At 36.6% G+C, this 20688-nt stretch overlaps 4 protein-coding genes across 10 annotated transcripts; 2 read left to right on the top strand and 2 right to left on the bottom strand.

The window, feature by feature from the left end:
- The first annotated feature begins 2633 nt into the window (after nt 1-2633).
- Nucleotides 2634-9620, top strand: LOC140802172 (uncharacterized). 6 transcript variants are annotated; one of them, XM_073157614.1, is made up of 13 exons: nt 2634-2876; nt 3677-3761; nt 3863-3933; nt 4464-4578; nt 4762-4841; nt 5709-5793; nt 5891-5971; nt 6877-6971; nt 7105-7155; nt 7965-8045; nt 8262-8334; nt 9104-9181; nt 9404-9620. In XM_073157614.1, the coding sequence occupies exons 1-13, from the start codon at nt 2770-2772 to the stop codon at nt 9434-9436; spliced, it is 1035 nt and encodes a 344-aa protein (XP_073013715.1). In that variant the 5' UTR covers nt 2634-2769; the 3' UTR covers nt 9437-9620. The 6 variants fall into 6 exon arrangements, 1 of the variants encoding a protein (XP_073013715.1); XR_012111598.1 differs by having other exon boundaries at nt 2645-2876; nt 7965-8067; XR_012111600.1 differs by having other exon boundaries at nt 2645-2876; nt 7094-7155.
- A 2230-nt stretch (nt 9621-11850) lies between these two features.
- Nucleotides 11851-12760, bottom strand: LOC140801721 (ethylene-responsive transcription factor ERF022-like). Its single transcript, XM_073156968.1, has one exon. It carries the CDS (start codon nt 12538-12540, stop codon nt 12016-12018), a length of 525 nt encoding a protein of 174 aa, XP_073013069.1. The 5' UTR covers nt 12541-12760; the 3' UTR covers nt 11851-12015.
- Nucleotides 12761-15394: 2634 nt separating this feature from the next.
- Nucleotides 15395-17817, bottom strand: LOC140801719 (pentatricopeptide repeat-containing protein At1g71460, chloroplastic). 2 transcript variants are annotated; one of them, XM_073156966.1, is made up of 2 exons: nt 16654-17817; nt 15395-16554 (listed from the first exon to the last, which is right to left on the bottom strand). In XM_073156966.1, exons 1-2 carry the CDS (start codon nt 17643-17645, stop codon nt 15609-15611), a joined length of 1938 nt encoding a protein of 645 aa, XP_073013067.1. In that variant the 5' UTR covers nt 17646-17817; the 3' UTR covers nt 15395-15608. The 2 variants fall into 2 exon arrangements, with proteins under 2 accessions (XP_073013067.1, XP_073013066.1); XM_073156965.1 differs by having other exon boundaries at nt 15395-17817.
- A 134-nt stretch (nt 17818-17951) lies between these two features.
- On the top strand, nt 17952-20310 carry LOC140801720 (uncharacterized). The gene is made up of 3 exons (XM_073156967.1): nt 17952-18490; nt 18876-19136; nt 19959-20310. Exons 1-3 carry the CDS (start codon nt 18092-18094, stop codon nt 20151-20153), a joined length of 855 nt encoding a protein of 284 aa, XP_073013068.1. The 5' UTR covers nt 17952-18091; the 3' UTR covers nt 20154-20310.
- Nucleotides 20311-20688: the final 378 nt, after the last annotated feature.

Raw genomic sequence — 20688 nt, 5'->3', positions numbered from 1 at the left:
ATTATATTTTACCCCTCGTAGTTAAGTCTAAATTCACTTCACTCCTATAGTTTTATTTGTGTCCTAGTACCACCTTATATTTATAATATTTATAATATTTATGTGATTTGAAATTCAATATACTGAGAATTTTGAATAATCTTATACAACCTTGTATCTAATAAGTATTTTTAAATTTGCGACATAGATTGGTCAATTATAATAAAGAAAATATGTTATTTTAGTCTGAATGTAATATAATAAAATAAAGTGATACAAATAAAACTACAGAGAATATTAAGTAAATTTAGGTGGAGGTAAAATATAGTTTCCCAATAATAAATCTAAAAAATTCTTGAGTTAATTTTAATCCCAACAATAATCTAACATAACGAAGATTCTGTTTAACTTTCAAAATTAAAAAAAAAAAACAAATATCTAGCATATTTTTACTTGACTTTAAAATCTAGTTCTTATCTTAACTTTAAAATTTTATTCAAGTATATTAAGAAAATATTGTATTTTTAGTTATTTTAATCCATTTGTGTGATAGTTGATTATTAAGAAAATTAACAGCGTGATCTTTTAAGGCATTCTAAGCAAATTGTATGGATAAAATGATAAATATTAATATTGTAGGATATGAATAATAATAATAGTAACAACAAAATATATAATATTTTTTTTTTTTTTTTATGTTTTCGATTTGTATGTTTACATATCGTTATCATGACAAGCACGTAGACATGAATAATATACGAAATGCTTCGATATTCATGCGTGCATGAGGTTTTGTTCGTCATGCATGATGTTCATGGAAATATTTCTTATGAACAAACATTGTGATTCTTTAATCCCAGAGTTAAATATATTTTACTCTATGTCCAAAATTATTTTATCCATCTGTAATTAAAAAAATCTCAAATTTGTGATACTTTTAAATTTTCTGTCTGAATTAATGAAACACGACTAAATGACCGAAATACCGTATCGATTTATTAGACAAATTTGGCAGGATTTTATTCTAATTTTTTTATTAAGCATTTAGGCATTGGAAGATGATACAATTCGATTCATATTAGCTCCACGCATGACATTGGGTTTATTGGGATTAGCCTATTTATCTAGTTGAGTTTGTTAAAAGCAATAAAATTATTTTTGTCGAGGCGCGTTCGAACGCAAGGACCACGTTCGAATAGGGGGTGCAAATGCCTACATCACATTCACAAAAACAAAGAATGCAAATGGCGCGTTCGAACGGAATCGGGTCATTCGAATGCGACCGTTCGAACGCCTGCACAACGTTCGCATTGACAAAGAATGAAAATTTCGCGTTCGAACGCGATCAGGCGTGTTCGAACGCACCGCGGCGAAAGGGTGGGTTTTGTTAGGATTTGGGTTGTTTTGAGTTGTTTAACTTAGTTGAGGAGTTCTTGGGGGTAAGTCTATATATATGTAGAGAAAATCCTAATTGGAGTGAGATGATGATATTGGAATTAGTTTTGGTGTTTTTATCTCCTTCTCTACTTCTCTCCAGCCATTGGTGTATTCTCTCACATCCTTTTTTCTACTACCCAAGTCTCTAGTCGGCCTCTTCCAGCTTCTAACCTCCCTCTTCTACAATAACTTCTCCCCTTTCATACTAAAAACTAAACCTAGCATTTATCTAGGCTATCAAGATAGGATCTAATTGACCTTCGGCCACTGTTTGGTCGATATCTTGAGATCTAACTGTCCGAATTCCGTGATCTTAGATTTGTTAGAAAGCTCTCTTCAAGAGCAACAACATATCCAAAATTCAAGAGGATCCGTTGATTAGACTGTTCGCAGATTCCCTTAAAAATTACGTGTTTCATCGAGTCCAGAACCATTGCGAATCGAATTAGGCCAATTCGTAACGAAGCGGCCATGTGTGAAAAAGAAAATAAGACAAAAAAAGTTAGGTATTAAAAATAAAAAAAGTGCTTAGATATGGGAGGGGCATTTTTGTCCATAAAAAATTAGAAAATAAAGAAAATGAGTCTGCAATTCAGTTTTTGCTATGTTAATTTAAATAAAAAATCTAACAATATCCTTTAGTTGTAAGTATAGTTTGAAGAAATTTAGACATAAGTACAAATGGATAAAATATATTTAACCCTTAATCCTATTATATAATTTTATAATGACAAAATTACCCTTTTAAAGTTAATTTCTAGATAACACCTTTATTTTTTTAGAGAAATTGATCAAAAATACCCCTTTCCTACTTTTATTATTGTTTTACACCCTGCTATATGATTATTTATTATTCCATCCTGCATTTTGTTTTAAATGCCTCAAAACACATACCATATTATCAGTTAATGAAATTGAAAATATTTAGTTACTGTTAGTTATTGTTCGTTACTTTTGACCTTAACATAGTTCTCAATTTATTTTATTAATCTAAAAAAATTTGCTAATAAAGAAAAAGTAGAGTGTTTTTGATAGATTTTCCTATAATTTAATAATTTTCTGATGAAGCAAAAAGTAGGGGTCAGGTTACAAATAGTTTTAAATGGGGTTGTTAAACACAAAATTACTAAATTGTCTGGTAGACCGCAGGTAAGGCGTAATTAACATGGATCCTGCCACTTGGTGATGGGACTCCATCAAGAAGTTTCTCTCGCTCACCAGTCTCCGCACGAGCGGTGCATGCCACCTTCTTTCTTTCCTTCTTTCTTTCATTCTTCTTCCTTTCCTCACTCCTCCCATCTCTATCGGCCTCTTCCTTCGCGAAGAATTGAATCCTAGAAGAAGACGAAATCCATGGAGCCCTCCAATCTTTCCTCCCTCCAAGAAGACGCGCCGGAAGAGGTTGTCGGCTCTTCTTCGCCATTCTCTCCCGATTCGGTCCCCCCGCGCCCCGCTTCCCGGTGAGAAACCATTTCTCGATCCATCGCTTATCTTCCTCGATTTGGTTCTCTATTAGTTGGATCGGAGAAATCAAGGACTCGTTTACATTGCAATGTTGCATTATAGTTACTTGAGATGATTTTAGGAAGAAACTTATGCAAGACGAGTGGAGAACTGGAAATGCTTCAAAAGTTTTCTGAAATGGTGGAACTTGTAACTGGTTTTTTCAATTGTATCGTTAGTTGATGAATAGGCAAACTAGGGTTCTTAGTTACTTGGATTTGTCTTTACAGTGAAAGGAGTGCGTGAAAAGTATTATATTCTAGTTGGTATTTGTGCTTCTAAAGTTTACCTTATGAATAATTAACAAACATTATAACTTGATATAAAAATCATGACTATGCTGTAAGTATATCTCTCCAGACTCGTTGTCCATCTAGATTTTGACTGTCAGGACTGAAAGAGATTTAGCTCTTCTTGCCATACCAACTATAGTGATACCTTCCATATCGTGGAAAAGTGTAGTTTCAGTCTGCAGATAGATAGCAAAATTAATTAGAAAATAGCATGTATTGATACGTAAAAGTGTAATTATTAATTAACTAATCTACTTATAATTTACTTTGTCAAGTTGTAAACTCACTGCTGCTTTTGATATGAAACTTATTCAAGGTAATAATTTTTAGGAGGTTCTTGCAACATCCGCTATGTGTATTTTTACTTGGTTAGATATAGAAAGGACTTGTTGATCGATGCCAATAGTTTTGGTTGCATGCTTTTAAATGAATGAAGCTATTGCATTTCTGAAATGTTTCTACAGTAGTTCACTCCAAAAGTATGCACCTCTAGACTGGTCAGGTTATCTTGATGAAGAAGAAGATGTAAGAATTCAGGGATCAGACAATGTGAGTAACATTATAGTTATCGCCATTAGTATCGTAATTTATGCTTTTTATTGCATGAAAAGTTGAATCACATTGTATCTCTTTCACTTTCTCACTTTCAGGTATTTCATGTTTACAAAGCTGGATCAGAAGGACCAGTTGTTTTTTGTTTGCATGGAGGTGGCTATTCAGGGTATGCCTGTACCGAATTGAGTAATTTGTTAATTTTTAATGGATGCCCTTGAAGATTGACACTTCTAGTTTCCTCAAATTCACTGCAATTACTATCTGTAAATTTTGGATCTGACCATCTACAATCTTAATAGAATGTTCAGGTTCCTTGCAAATTATGTAATGCAGATGGTTGTATTGTTGCTTGTAATTCTAAATAGTCTATTAAAGCAATATGATTCGCATTACTACTAAATTTCTAGAGAGTTTATTGCAGATATCAGTGGAGGTTAATTTGTGATTAGAATGGATCTCAATGTAATTTGGTCACTGATGGACGATTTCTGATCTCTTTCTGCATGTTATTAAGATCTTTAGTGTACCTAATATGTTACTGATATCTGTTATTAGAGTTCTAATTTTATCAACGCATTATTGTGGAAACAGTATATGATATGTCCAACCTTTCACAAAAAGGTTAGAAGGAAATATTTCTTGACATTTTTTACTTGCTATTCTCAATATGATTATTAAAATTTCATTCTGCTCCAGGCTTTCTTTTGCATTATCAGCAAGTAGAATCAAGGAAAAGGCTCGTGTTGTTGCAATGGATCTGCGAGGGCATGGAAAGTCCTCTACTGACAATAATCTGGATTTATCTATTGAAGTATGTTCCTTGAATCTTGGTAATTGTTTGTGTAGAACAAGTTCATATTTTTGACTAAATATTTTTCTGTGAGATCTGTTTCCATCACTCTGTTAATCACTTAGGTTTCTTGGCCTTTTGAGAATCCTTTTCTGTTAAGCGACATCCTTCTAAAATTTGCTTTGCAACTCTTTCCATTCACAGACTCTGTGCAACGATGTTTTGGATGTTTTGAGGACTATGTATGGAGATTCTGCGCCAGCAATCATACTTGTTGGCCACAGGTTTTCCACTTGGAGACATTGTTTGCTTGAATTATTTTGGTTTTATCAATCATCAACTTTATTTCACTGAAGTTGATATTGCATTTTCTGAGTTACAGATGTACTCATATTGTCTCTTGCAGAATGTGCATCGTGCAATTGTGGTTTATAACTCTATGTTATAAGTTTGTAATGATGAACATCCTCGACGCCTTTCCACAACCTCTAGAAGACTAGAAAGAAAAGACCATTGAAAAAGAAGAAAAGTTCCTATAGAACATTTTCTTCACGTTAGATCTGGGGACAATATGCATGAGATAGTGTTCTTCTTAGACTGTCTTTTGTGGATCCATGCTTAACAGTACAGTGGAAGCAATTAAATTTTCATTACAACAAGGGAAGAGTGGTCAGCCTGATTTCTTAACCACAGGATATTAGTAAAGATTAAGAAAAAAGAAAAATGAAAGCGGAAGTGCTATTGAAAATGTGACGAGGGAAGTCTCCTTAGACAACTAGTTACTATCCTATATGATAATTGCATTCTATGCTAAAATGTGTGTGAACAACATGCTAAAAGTGAGGAGCGAACAATATTTCTTTTTCCTCCCTTTTTTCCCTGGTGTTTTTTTCATTTGGTTTGTCACTATGTTAGAACCTTTTTACATGCAAACTAACACCACAATAAGCAAAAAGGCTCATCTATTTTGATCTTGGAGAGAAATAATCTCTTTTTCCTTTTGGACATTAGCTATTTTGCCACAAGTACATGAAATAAACTTGTACATGTATCCATATCATACTTGCTGATCTGTAGTGCCATAATCTGCAAGTGATGAATCTATTTCCTTTTTCTCCTTGTTTTATTGGTTTTGTTCTCCTCCTATTCAGCATGGGAGGTTCAGTAGCTGTACATGTGGCTGCAAGAAAAGCCATTTCCAGTATAACAGGACTTATTGTCGTTGATGTAGTTGAGGTCCGTTTTCACACTCGAAAATATTCTTAGCATGAGGTCCATTTTCATTTCATATACTGCTCACATTTAGTTCTAATTCATTTAACTTTTGAAATAGGGAACTGCCATGTCATCGTTGGTTCATATGCAGAAGATTCTATCAAGTCGAATGCAATACTTTTCTTCTATTGAAAAAGCAGTATGTTCAGCAATATCTACTATCAACTTTCTTCAAATATCAGCGGAAATTATTTGATGCTTCTTTTTATATAGTAGCTGCTGGCTGACTTTCAAAAATGTTCAGCATAAGAATAGTTGTATTTTTCCTTATGGATTTTTGCATCAAATTTTTGGAGGGTTCATGGCAAGGTTTGACCTTGGTTCTAATGTGAAGCCAACCCTTTATATAGCAACAAATCTCTTGCCTACTTGAATTTAATTTTTCCTTAACAGTAAGTGCTGGTCCCTTTGATGTGTGAAATTCTCTTGAGTTCCCTATCAGGGAATAGATGCTCACTTCATGAGTAGATGTTTTATTGGAGTTATTTTTGCTGCAAGTACTGATACTAGTATGAGTTCCTAGATCTTTTGTCTGAGGGTCTTAGGAAATTTTGATATGTAGTCTTGACTCTTGAGTATCAAAGAGCTAAATAATCTTGGGTATAACATCTGATACATACCAAAACTGCATGATAGAGCATGTCATTTGATTGAATTTTTTTCCGCTAGCAAACAGTGAAACTGTTATGGGATTAATATTGATTTCAAATACAATATGATACTGCAGTAACATACTTGCTATTTTGGCACTCTGGAAAGTGAAGCCTAAACATAAAATCTACTTTTGTTGGGATATTTTTATTTATAAATTAGTAGATATTGTTTTCTTGTTGATCATATGTAATGGGAGTTCATGATTATTAATATCAATACCATTTGCTTACTATTATTTGGCAAGTGGAATTATCAAATTAAGTTCGATCTATACAGCCAAGTGAGGTGCCATATCTGATATATGATGTGCAGAACTATTGATTTGCATCTAAAAATAAATACTATTTCTTTATCTTTTATACAATTTGGAAATATTATTCTCTTTCATAGGTCGAATGGAGTGTCAGAGGTGGCCCATTGAGGAATGCTGAATCTGCCCGTCTATCTGTTCCATCAACTTTAAAGTATGTTGAATCAAAAAAATGGTAAGCAATTCCATCTGACAACCTTTTTTTTTATTTGCTTTGCAGTTTCATTAAATAATCAATGACAGCAATAACTTTGCAGCTCATATATTCTGATTTATCATGAACTAACTGTACCTCAGTTTTTTTGCAGTTATACATACCGTACACCTCTTGAAGAATCAGAAAAGTATTGGAAAGGCTGGTATGTCCGTATCTTTGCAGAAAAGTTGGTAACATCTTTATGGAAAATCACCTCATAATGCCTTCTTAACACATTGAAGTTCTAACACAAAAGCTCACTCGTGTCGTTTAAATTTGAAATATCATGAATAAGAATTAATCAGAGTGTAAGGTAGTGTTCATCGGTATCATTGATCAGTATCTTGCATTGGCTCGAAGATGACTACCCAAGTACCCAACTTTATGAAGCTTGCTATGGTCACTATTCAACAACACATCTTGTGAAATCACATTTACTACACTAATGATGTAGCGGAAATGTGAAACCTTGAGATTAGTTCAGGGTTGGAAACCCTGGGAAAAGAATAAGAACAAATGAAGCAAGAGAGAGAGTATAAAGGAAGGAACGATATGATACACAGTTATGAAATACACTTCAATACAAATTAGATGCATGATAAATGAGTGAGACCTACTATGCAGTAGTGGAATTGATATAGAGACGGATAAAGAACTTCATGTGGCCAAAAAAGTTTTCTCATTCATAGAATGTATAGCCTAATCTTTTTAGCCGGCTAGTGGGATCAATAAAAAATTACTTCCCAAGATGACCAATTTAACTTCTGAAATAGCAAGTTCAGCAAATAACTTACTATTATTTTAATTTATTGAGTCCTACTTTGAATTCTTGTAGACAAACTTCAAAATGATAATTAATTTTTCTAGAAAATCTACTGACAAGATTTTGGATTCAGCCTACTTTTTCATGAATTCATTTTCAGCATGATCATAAATTGAGGAACTCATTATTTAGTATTTACATGCTTTCAGGTATGAAGGCCTCTCTGATAAGTTCTTATCATGTCCAGTTCCAAAACTCTTGCTATTAGCTGGAACAGACAGATTAGACAGGTTCTAATTAAATCACTTGTCGGTACATGCTCTTTTTAGTTAACTTCTCTTGTAAGACCATTCATTTTTTTTTTCTTGAATGTTATTTTGAATTGGATTTATGTCAAAGTTCGATTTTTTTTTCCTTGAGTTTAATGGATGGTGCATCAATTTGTATAGCTTGGTTAAACCTTTTTTTATCACCGATTGTGTAACGTGTTGGCTATGTTGCAACAGAGCTCTAACAATTGGTCAAATGCAAGGCAAGTTTCAAATGATTATTGTTCGGGCCACTGGACATGCAATTCAGGTTACTTCTTTTCTCAATATCAATTTGTCTAGCCAGCAACAGATGTGATGCATATATTGAAAATTTAAGAAACTCAAACTTGGCAGCATCCAACAGGCTGATGTAAATGTACTCTAGCACTTGTATAACACCATGCTGAAGTGAGATGTCATGTAGTGAAGATGATTATGGCCTGCTTACTTGGACATATTCAAGAAGTCAAACTGTATGTGGATGAAAGTGGCTCTGGTTGGAAACTAATTTCTATCATTCAAATTATTGAGCTTTAAGTAATACCCTAAACTAATGCACAAAACTTCCTCTGCAAGTCATCAAAACTCCAAATACAAGATGCTGGAAAGTATACCAAACATTGAATTATGCTTCTTCTTAGACCGAAGTCTCACTGTGGTCTTTCAGGCTTATTAAATCAAACTAAAGCTCACTAGACAGAATGTTATAGATTTTGCAATTGTTTGTGATCTTAGTTCTGCACCTGAGAAGTAAACTGATAGAAATCAACAGATTTTTTAATCGAATTTTGCAATTTCTGAAGGGTCAGAACATGTTTGATAATAGCTAGAAACTATTAAGGAAGATCTTGTGAACTATGGCATGGTTTTGATACCACGTAATTTATAATTATCAGTATTACTAAACTAAATCCAGTAGCATGGAATTTGGACTTGAATTCTGGCCTTTGGCATATGATGGATGTTGAAATATGAATTTTTCTGGGCTTTTAACTATAGTGCACTAATTGATGCTTTGCTTAAATTGCTTGTTTCAGGAAGATGTACCAGAGGAATTTGCATCACTCATACTGAATTTCATATCTCGCAATCGAATAGGCCCTCATGGTGTTGAGGTTTGTAATCTACCACAGCTGAAGTAGTGCAAGCTAGCACAAGTTTTTCTCCATGTTTAACTTCTAGAGATATATTTCTCTCTTTATTAGCTTCCTGTTTGTTAGGACTTTCTCTTTTTTATGCTTCCTGGTATTTCTGTTGTCTTTCTCAATAAATTAAAGGATGTGCTATATGTCAACAGCCATATGATTTTTCTCTCCTATTTATATGCATTTCTGCAGATACCAGGGCTCATCCGACGACCACAACACTAGAACGATGTTGGATGGAAACGATGGAAGTATGTGCTGTGTTTCAAAATGCAACTTCCAGGAGAGATTTAGAAGCTTGTAGATTGGCTTTTTTACTTACAACCATTACATAAAGCATGTGATATTTGATGCGTGTGTCCCGAAATTTTTTTAACAAATTTTTAAGAAAGTAATATTTTCTTTTTCAGTGAAAGTGCTCTTTTTTTTCTTTTTTCTTATGACGCAGTTTTGTGTTCCACTCCCCTGTACGAGGGTAGAGTGGGAAAACTCATTCAACTTCTAACCCTTTTAACCATCGAAGCTTTCGAGATTGTTCATCTTATTTCGTTATATATTTCTTGGTAGAATCATTTGCTCTTCATCTAAAGGATCTAAGTCTGATGTCATTGTATGTGCCAGCAATCTATCAGCATATTTGTGTGATCGATGATCTTTTGGTGTGCCTTGTGTCTAATCTCATCATGCTATGCCTGTGCTATTTGTCCTTCTTTGCTCTGTAAATTACTCAAAATTGTTACTGTTATCTTTCTTTTCCAAATAGTCAAGATAGGGCTCACTAGGATTAAAGGGCGTTCTTTTTTTCTTTTTCTTTTTTGTCTGTGTGGATTTATTCCCTTCAAAAATCTCCTGGCCCTTCTTAATATTAATCTTATGTATACCCCTCAAACATACGATTTTTTTCATGTACACCTTTTAGACCTTTATTTTGCCATGATACCTCTAGGAGTATTGAAGCTAACAAACAGTTAAAATTTGAATAATTTAGACAATTTTTTTTATAAAAAAAAGATTAATTTTGAAAAGTAATTTAGAAAATATATGTTTCAGAGTTACATGTGCAAATATCAAATTTAGAGGGATATACACAAAAAAAATAAAAAAGTAAAAATTTCAAGGTATACACACAAATATAACTAAGATTAAATCCTTAATATTTCCGCATAAGAAAATAATAATTTTGCAGACGGTGGTATTACAACTCTTGGAAAGAAAGAAAAAAATCCCATGAAGTCCACATCCTCCCAGTTGTCCACCATTTTGTTTACTCATCAACCAACTCCCATATCCATCAACACTCCTATTTGTTATGGGCCAGTTGACCAGTAACTTTGAAGTCTTTGACTCACACTGTTGACTAGACTAGTCAAGATGTGCTACTCCACACCAAATCACCAATCACACCGCACCGCACCGCACCACAGAGATCAGATCCTAAATCTGACACTTTGCATGCAAAAATTTGGCAGGATGAAGCTGTTTGACGTTCCACCAGCATCGCTTGATCCTTCTCCGACACCCAAAAATCCCATTGGAATATATCCTAAATCTTCCATCACTATCTTTTTCTTTCTCATCCATCATCTAGACCATGAGGTTTATTGGGCTTAAAATAAATTAAAAAAAATAAAAATTCGCATCTCTCTGTTTTCTTTGCAACTCAATTAGCTGTCTTTGAGAGTGAAAGAGATGATGCACTCATGGCTCCACGAGTTCCACATTTCTTTTACTTAGTCAAGTTGGGAATTATAATATATCTATCCGTTGGAAGTCAAAGTTGTGATGGTGTTTTCTGTAATGGATCGTCAAAAAGATTGAGCAAGATATGAATGCAGGTTGATCAAGAACAAAGAAAAAGGAAGCTGAGAATAATTTTTGGGCATGCATGGATTAAAGTATTATTCTGGTGGGTTAGTTTAAGTGTTATAATATTTCACTAATCCATCTCAAATCCCAGGGATGTGACAAACCCTACGCGGTTTCCCTTCCAAAGACTCCGACAATCCTTAAACAAAAAACAAATAAAGAGAGATTCCGACAATGTTAGTGTTTACGTCGATCAACGTGTCTCCTACGAGGTGGCGACTTTGTTATAAGTTTTTTTTTTAAATTTATTTATTTATAATAAAATGCTAGTGAGAATGTGAAAAGACTTCATTACCCCCACAGGTATAATCATTTAGCAACTCGCATGCATTACAAAATATCGACACTAATGATGCTGAGTGTTGTTAAGTACTTAAATCTAAAGTACATGCAAACTAAAGAAGGGTAAAGCTGTACTTGTCCCAAAAAAAAAACAAAAATAATTTATTTTGATGATAATTTTATTTTCTTGGGCACCATTATAAACTATTTCTCCATATTATTTCCTTTTAGCTCATGATTCAATCTTCATTTACCCACTTGAGAATGTAGAAGGCCAGACTTTGGCCTGCCATTAATGTTAACTACAAACAATTTAATGAGTTCTCCAAGACTTACGAGATATGCTTAATTTGAATCAAAGTACTCAAATTAAAAGAATAAGAAATAAATTTTGAGATAACTTAATTCAGGAATATTATCCAATTTAGAGTAGACTAAATATTTAAATATCTAGTCATATATAATAGAATCACGCGTATACTATAATGCTGTATACGAATACTTGCTTATTTTAATTCCACCCATTAAGTAGAAACTGTAGAAATAATAATAATAATAATACATTCATTTGTATTCGCGTGTTTGTCACGTGCTACACCCAGTAATAATACAAGCCCACGTCTCGACGTGGGGGTGGGGGACTCAGCCAGGGAGGCTCACAGCAGCGGGTCCCACAGAGACACGTGTCCCCAGTCCTCCACGTCAGCGAAGGCACTGCCCCAGACGGGTGGGTCCATCAGCATCGCCTCAGCCAGCTCAGCCCACAGCGCAGGCGACTCCAAGCCCAACTCGTCGCATTCGCCCCGCAGTTCCCAACCGGATCCCGCCAGAGCCGGATCCGACGCCGAACCGAACCCGACCCGGGCCCGCGCCGCCGCCTCGAGCGCGGCGGCTCGGATGTCCTCCGGCTCGGAGCTGGCTGGCCGGGGGAACCGGTCGACCGATCCCGGAAAGTTGAGCCGCGCGGCTCGGCCCTTGAGCTGCAGCGCCGCCACGTCATGCGCCACGGCGGCCATCTCCGCCGACTCGAAGCTGCCGAGCCAGATCCGGGTCTTCTTCCCCGGCTCGCGGATTTCGGAAACCCACTTCCCCCACTTCCGCTTGCGGACTCCCCGGTAAGTGACCAGGGCATCAGTCGTCGTCGGCAAGTGTTCGGGACTTTCCTTATCTCTGGTCGACATTAGTACGAAAACAGTGAAAATATTGGGTATTGTTGTAGTTTGTAGTCGAGATCGAGTAGACGATCAAGTAGTGTTAGGGAAGTGTGAGGTGTGTGTGTATATATATAGGAGGAGATGAGAGGTGATTGAGTTTCCTGGTAGCTACTGAGATTGGGAAGTGATGAATATATATAATAATAATAATAATAATTTAAGAAGGTGAGAGATGGATGAGGATATGGTGGGGGATGTTTTGAGTTAGAGAGGGCAGTGAGTAGCTATATCGAGCTGGAAGTGTACAGCTGTAAGAGTGAACGAGAGAGGGAGAGCGAGAGAGAGAGAGAGAGAGAGAGAGAGAGAGAGAGAGAGAGAGAGAGGTCGCCATCACACGCTTTGAGATGGACGGGCTGGCTTCCATTAAAGACGTACGTACGTCAGGTTGAGGTTTGAATGAGTTTTTAATTTCTTAATAAATTATTTTATCTCATCTGAATTATATATATGATATATATATATATATATATAATTCTATTACTTAGTCACCATGGTTCCCATAGATCACCCGACCAAAATTTGACAGAGAGTCTATGGAAGGTCCCTTCCCAGGGACAATCAAATCTTATATTCCTATCCCAATTGGCTAATAAAAAAAGATAAATATATATATATATAATTAACACAAAATTTTTTATAAATAATTAACATTTTTTTATAACTTTAAATATTTTACTTTTGTATTGAATTTTATAAAAACTATTGTCATAGAATAATAGAACGCCCTCCTTTAACACTAGTTAGATTAATCTTATAATATAGTTGATCCATTAACTATAACAAATATCAAAGTATCTAATTTGACATGGCAAGAATAAATTATAAAAATAAAATGATTCATTTTTTTTTTGTACAATATATTTTTAATTGTAGTAATATTTTCTGTTTTATTTATTTAAATTAACTCACATTGCTCTTTGTAAATTGGTTTCCAGCTCACCTAATTTGGAGTCAAATTTTAAAGAGGAGTCTTTGACTATTTTAAATCTGCACATTAAAACAATATGCTCAAATAGGTGAATTAAAAAAATTATTTTTAGTGATTAGGTGATACAAAAATGGCTCTGTGAGTTAATAATGTTATATAGTTAGATTAAAAACAAATCTTATGATAAAGAGGTATCAATTTCTTAAAAATAATTTTTATAATTTGCTTAATTAACAATTTTTAATATTGAATTAATGAACTTTTTATATGGTAGCTACGTCACGAAGAGGACTAGAGGGGGGCGGGGGGGGTGTCCGAATCTCGTGTGTGGCAGGTGACCGCCACGTGTAGGCGCGCCGTAGCACGGACGCAGGCCGTACCGAGTTGGTGGGAGCTTGATACACGCGGGGGAGGTCCGGATCCTTGTCGGATGCTTGCACGAGTATTGAGGCCCAGGTGTCGCACAGTGACGCTTACGTGTACGCCTGGGAGACCGATACTGGATTTGGGAAGCACAGGTGTGGGGCCCAGATACTCTGATCCTGGGGATCTTATTTTATGGTGTTTTTTTTTAAATTAGGATTTTTTAATTTTTTTTAATTATTTTTTTAATTTTTAATGAGATGAGCCATGGAGCCAGCTTGGATAGATAGATACGCATATGAATAAGTAATAAGATGACAGTTTGTTACTTATCCGAATTCTTTATGCTGCTATTTATCCGAAAACCTATGTTGGGGGTTGCTGCTTTTGACTTTGGTTTCAGAATCATATGGATTTAAACTAAATTTGTTTCGACTCAATTTTATTTTATTTTTTTAAAAGGATAAAATCGAAATCGAGACTATATGTATGTATTCTTAATAATAATAATAATAATAATAATAATAATAATAATAATAATAATAAAGTGGGAGTTTACTAATACGTATTGCTTAATTCAAGTCTAAGAATCAGTTATCGGTTGAGTAAGGTGCCTTCTAATATTTTTGAGATTTTTTGTTTTTGTTTTTGAGAAACATAATAACTTCTAATATTAAGTAATTATTCTTTTATCAGCTTAGGCTTTTAAGAGGCCAAACAGGGGGGTTCAAATTCTACTAGCACAGATTTCATGGGTTTGAATCCCTTGTGGATGTTGGAGTTTAATGTTTAATAGAATTTTTTGTTTACCAGGAGAGTTGTTCCAATAGTTTATATAAGTAAGGTCTATAATTAACCTACGAGTTCATGATTTATAAAAGAAAATTAAGCATCAAAGATAACGCATAATCTCACATTGGTACATTGGGAATAAGCAATTATTCAACAGAGCTTATAATTTTCTCTAATCATAAATGATAGAGTTACAGAGTAATACATGATGCATCACAAGAGATCGTAGAATTTGAACAAGCATGATGATGGGACCATCAGATGATCGCATTGTCCATGATCGTGCGAGGTTAGAATCCCAATCTCATTAAGACATTATATGTAGTAATAATCTATTACTTAAAAGCTTAAGTTTTTAGGTCAATTATTTATCTAACATATTATCATAGCTAGTTTTAGTTTTTCTAAGGATCAAGAGTCCAAATTTCGTCCAATGTAGCTAATCTTCCATCTGCTTACCAATAAATACTTGAGAAAATATCACACAAGGAAAGTATAGTTAGAAATAGCTAATCTTAGGGGAATGCTTGAAATGCTGTACATAATCTTATCTATCTTGGGCCGATTTGCACTATTGGGTTGGACTGTTATGTTCATCTTTGAGGTCTTGACCAGACTACTTGACGCCTACATAATTGCATCAAACATTCTATTCGTTAGCCATTACAGCATCTTCTTATATTTCTTGCAAGTAATTGCATATGATCTATTAATCATAATCCTAGAAAAACTGCAGTGGAACAAAAGACACCAAAGAAATGGCCCAATAGAATTAATCTCAGATGTTTATCTACAGAGCAGAAACTAATTATTCTCCCCTCTAAGTTGTTCAGACATGAAGTGGACCAATAATTAATGAACACTGAGCAGAGGAGAATCAACATCTTTACCTTTCTCTGAAGCAAAATATGCGCATGAGTGAGTAGGCGGATCATGCAATCATAATTCTCTGTTAGAGTAGAGTAGATTTCAGAAAGATAAATCTCTGTGCTTCCCTTTCCTGTCCTGCACGAGTGAGCAGGCGGATCATGCAATCATAATTCTCTTCCGATGGCTTCAGATCATACTCCCGAACCATGGAATCAAATATCCTAACAGCTCTATCGTACAGCTCTGCCTTGTCGCAAATCGTAAAGACTGAATCAAAAGTGAAATTGTTTGGAATGAAACCATTCGATAGCATCCAATCGAAGAGTTTTAGTGCCTCCATATATCGACCATTGCATCCATAAGCTTTTACTATTGCAGTACAAGTCAATGATCCCTTTGATTGGATTCGATCGAAGACCCTTTGTGCCATCTCAACTTCTGCGCATCTACCATACATGTTGACTATTTCTGCTGCAACAAGAGGAATTAGGTCCAACTTCATCTTTAGTACTTGGCCATGTACCTCCTTCCCGTGTTTTAAAGCACTCAATTCACCACAAGCACTTAACATCCTACTAATGGCAACAGCGTCTGGCCTGCGATTGGCTACCTGCATAGATCTGAACACATCTAAAGCATTAGATGGGCAGCCATTTTTCAGATAGGAGTCAATCAACGCTGTCCAGGCTATGACATTCTTCCTCAACATTCCATCAAACACTCTGATTGAATACTCTAAGGTTCCACACGCTGCATACATTGTTATCAAAGAAGTGGATATAGAAACATTGGGCAGAAACCAACTTTTCACGGCATAAGCGTGGACTTCTTTCCCTTGCTTCAATGCTTTCAGTTTAGCACAGACTGGAATAACTGTAGCAATGGAGACAACATCCGGTCTGATGCCTTCTTGTTGCATCCAAATGATTGATCTCAGTGCTTGCTCAAGCCTGCCATTTGAGGCATACCCTGACATAAGAGCAGTCCATGACACTGCATTCCTTTCAGCAGATCCATAGAACACCCGCCTTCCCGATATCATATCACCACATTTACAGTACATGTCAATCAATCCGGATAGGATAGAAACAAGCTTCCCATAATCGTGGAACTTCTTTAACACATACCCATGAATCTCCCGACCCAAATCACGCTCCGATATTTCTCCAATCACTGGCAGAACCGACGTTATTATTACTGAATTTGGCTCTAACCCATTTTCCACCATGAACCTCAAATATGCCAATGCTTCCTTCTTTAACCCACTATGCGTAAACCCTGCAATAACTGTTCCCCACAAGACGACATCTCGTTCGGGAATTTCATCAAACATCTTCATCGCCATCCGAATCTTCCCACACTTGAAGTACATGTCAACCAAACAAGTCCGTAGAAGCACTGGGGCACCGGCGAACCCATTCTTGATCAAAAGTGCGTGCGCCTTCATCCCTAGAGTAGGTGCCGGCGATCCCGCGAAGCTCTTAATCAAGCAAGAGAACGTGTACTCATTCACCGCCACCCCAGCCTCCCGCATCTTTTGAAACACAGCGACCGGACCTTGGCTCCACCGCCGTCCGCCGACCACGTGTCCTTTGAGAAGCGCGTTCCACGGGTACGCGCTCTTGGGCGCGAGCACCGAGAGGACCGCCGCGGCATCCTCTGCGGCGCCGCAGGAGGCGTACATCTCAATCAGCTTAGAAACCACGAATTCATTGCTTTCGAGGCCGTTGATTCTTATGTGCACATGGATTTGGCGGCCAAAGGCGAGAGCTTTACTCCGGGAGCAAGCGGAGAGGAGGGAGGAGAAGGTGGTCGCGTTCACGGGGACGCCCCGGTGCTCGAGGTAATCGAGGACGGTTAGGGCTTCACGGAGGCGGCCGAGGCGGGCGAGGTTTTGGACTTCCTTGTAGATGACATGTGGGTTCTTGGAGTGGAGGGGGAGGGAGTTGGGGAAGGCTTGGGATTCTGTAAATTTGGGGGTTTTGGGAGGATGCGTTCGGAGGATTTGCGATGGAGTATTTGGGGATTGTATTCGAGATTGGATCGGTTTAAGGTTGGAGTTTGGTGTTTGGAATTGGAGAGAGAGGGATTTGGCGAGCAGAGCAGTGGAAGAAGCCATGGAAGGAGAGGGAGAAAAGTTGAGGGAAATGGGAGGAGAAGCAACGGTCGAATTATCATCACAGATGGAGTTTAAACTTTACATTATATCTTCCGGACTTGGTACCAAAAAGTAGATAAAAGTTTTTGGTACTAAGTTTGGAGTGTGATTTATTTCCATAAAATTAATCTGAGACTGGGCTAGTTTGGTCAAAAACTCCAAATGTATTTAAATATATATCCTTTCCTGAATCCCATTTAGATTTGCTGACTGGGACTCTACTGGACAGAAACCTATAAATGTGTCACCTCCTCTTCCCCAAACTCCCATCCCCCAATTTTTTTTTTCTCTCATTTTATCTCCAATCTTGTGGCTATGAGCTGCACTTCCCTCTCTATTCCTCCACCAACCTCATCTTCCCTCTTAGGGTTAGGGTTTGGGTTTTGATTTCTCTCTTCTCCATTGCAATGGCAATGGCAATGGCCATAGCATCCAAGATCTCCCGTACAGCTACTACCTTGCTCTTCTCCTCTTCCCCTTTCCTCCCTCCCAAGCAGCACCTCCTCCTTTCCCACCGCCATGTTCCAAGAGCTCTTGGGTTAATCTGCAAGGCCACCGAGCTGTCACAAATAGAGGGAGGGGAGCAGAAGGCGGCGGTGCCCGGAGGCGGGATCGGGGGTGGTGATGGGGGAAATTGGGTGCCCGTTCCGATAGCGGCGCTGCCGAAGGGGGAGCGACGGGTGATCGTGCAAAATGGGGAGACCATCTTGTTGCTTTGGTACAAAGATGAGGTTTTTGCGATTGAGAACCGGTCGCCGGCCGAGGGGGCGTACAGCGAAGGCCTTATCAATGCTAAACTCACTCAGGTGGTTCTTACCACCTTACCAGTTATTCATTAATTTTTTTCAGAACTTATAGTTGTAACTATCTAGAAGAATTTAACTTTAATGGAACTGTTGACATTGTTGTCTAAACTAGAGCTTCTAGTTAGAAATTTGGGGTTTTGAAATTTCGCCCAGTTTGACCGAGAATGTTACCTATTCTTCTTGTCATTTGGCATTCCAATTCTAGTTGAAATGCATCAGGGACTAAAAGATGATGCAGTAGTTTTCTGAGAACTTGCATGTAGATGTAGAGAGGCATAAAGAAAGAACTTTTAGCTTCATTTCAGTATTGATCAAGATACTCAAATTCTTTGAGAAAGCTCCCTTTGACAAATAAAAATTTATTTTTTTTTCTATTTATTTTCAGGATGGGTGTATTATTTGCCCGTCGACAGATAGCACGTTTGATCTTCGGACTGGAGCAATAAAGGATTGGTACCCAAAGAACCCTGTTCTTAGGGTTCTTACACCTGTTCTGAGGACACTTTTCGTGTATCCTGTGAAAACAGACAATGAGAACATATATATTAACATGAGAGGAGCCACAGATTCTGGAGTATCTGCGGAGATCCTTTTTAGTGGCAGAGCTCAACCTGGAGCTACTGCATCTGATGTCAATGTGGAAGAGGTAACTTTCTCTCTTCCTGTCAATTTTCATTTTGTCTTACAATTTTATTTTCTTTTGAACCTTCATATATTGTCCTCAAATAACATAGTACGTAACTTATGTGATATTGTGCTGGAAGATTTGTGGAGCATTTTAAGAAACTAGAATAGGTAGACCTTCAAAATCTAGCATAAGATGATACAATAAATTACAACCACTAGCGGCAATCAAACATTTACCTTTCAGAGTTTGGTTTTCCATTTTTCATCAAAATGGAAATCAAGGAAGAAACTGTGTTTCATGAAAGCGTTACTTATAATGCACAGCTTCCTTTGAGATGGCTTTCTAGACTTGTTTAACCCAGTAGGAAAAATGATATCTTTTAGAGAGTTGCACTCATCTGGAAGGCTCAAATAAGCAGAGAGGAAAACGAAGCGTAAATGTTTGATGAAATTATATATTTATCTTTAGTAAGTTATTGAAGACTAGAAGCATCACAAGTAATTCCATTCTAACAATAGCAAAACTGAATCAAATTTTGACTTCACAAAAACCTAAAATTAGAGTATATTCTGATTAAGTCGCAAGGTGGTAGGTGCAAATCGAAGGTCCTTAATCCTCCTCTTACTTTCTGTTTTCTCTGACTTGAATTCCATAACATCCTTGGCAAGCATTCTGTACACTCGTTTATTCTTGTCTACCTATTCAATGGTGGAAAGCATTTTCCTTTTCCCAACATCTCATGAGACTTTTGAAAAATCTGGTTAGTCAGTTTCATTTATCTTCTAGACATGCTTGCATATTGATGCTATTCTGAGTTTCATCCTAATTTGCCCTTTTCAGGTGAGAATGGTTGTTGATGAAGATTCTGAAGGTTTTGGTTTCACTGGAAAAAATGAGCTGATAAATGGGAAAGCAGCTATTATCGGATTTTTGTTGTTGATAGATTTTGAATTATTAACTGGGAAAGGTCTACTCAAGGGAACTGGTTTCTTGGACTTCATATATGCAGCATCGAAGGCTTTGAACTCCTTGTAGACATTCTTTTTTCCTCCCTTCTGAAAGGGGTACAAAATTGCAAACATATTTAGAGCTTTAGAAGGTATATTCTCTTCTAGCTGTTTTCTTCTATTGTAACACGAGTAGAAGTGCATCTGATTCTCTCTTTTAATCAAGAGATCCAGAGTTGCCTGCAGCCCAGCCATGCTTAAACTTTCTTTTCTCTCATCATTTAGGAGATGGTTAGTTTAAAATTTTCCCAAGATTCCTTATCATGTTGTGTTCATGCGATCTCCATACCATGGACATTAATGCGAGCATTGCGATCTCCCATGTTTTGTCCATGAATTGTTGGTTAATATTCTCCAAAACTTTGAAACATCTACAGAGTCTTGTAATCATCGTTGCGTTGGTGCCAAATGATGTAGGATTAAATTTCATGATCAAATGGTAGAGAGAGTTGGTTTTCTTGATTAAGTGAAAGTTTGTAATTAGCACTTGGATCAAATTTGTCTTGTTATCTCTGTTAACTTATTTCAGTCACTGGTTATCTGAAATTAGATGCAGTTTGGAA

The sequence above is a fragment of the Typha latifolia genome, chromosome 15 (assembly GCF_019914945.1).
Source record: "Typha latifolia isolate L0001 chromosome 15, TyphaL0001v2, whole genome shotgun sequence".
Classification (NCBI taxonomy): Eukaryota; Viridiplantae; Streptophyta; class Magnoliopsida; order Poales; family Typhaceae; genus Typha; species Typha latifolia.
Note: the sequence above shows the minus strand (reverse complement) of the source record. Positions and strands in the feature narration are given on the sequence as shown.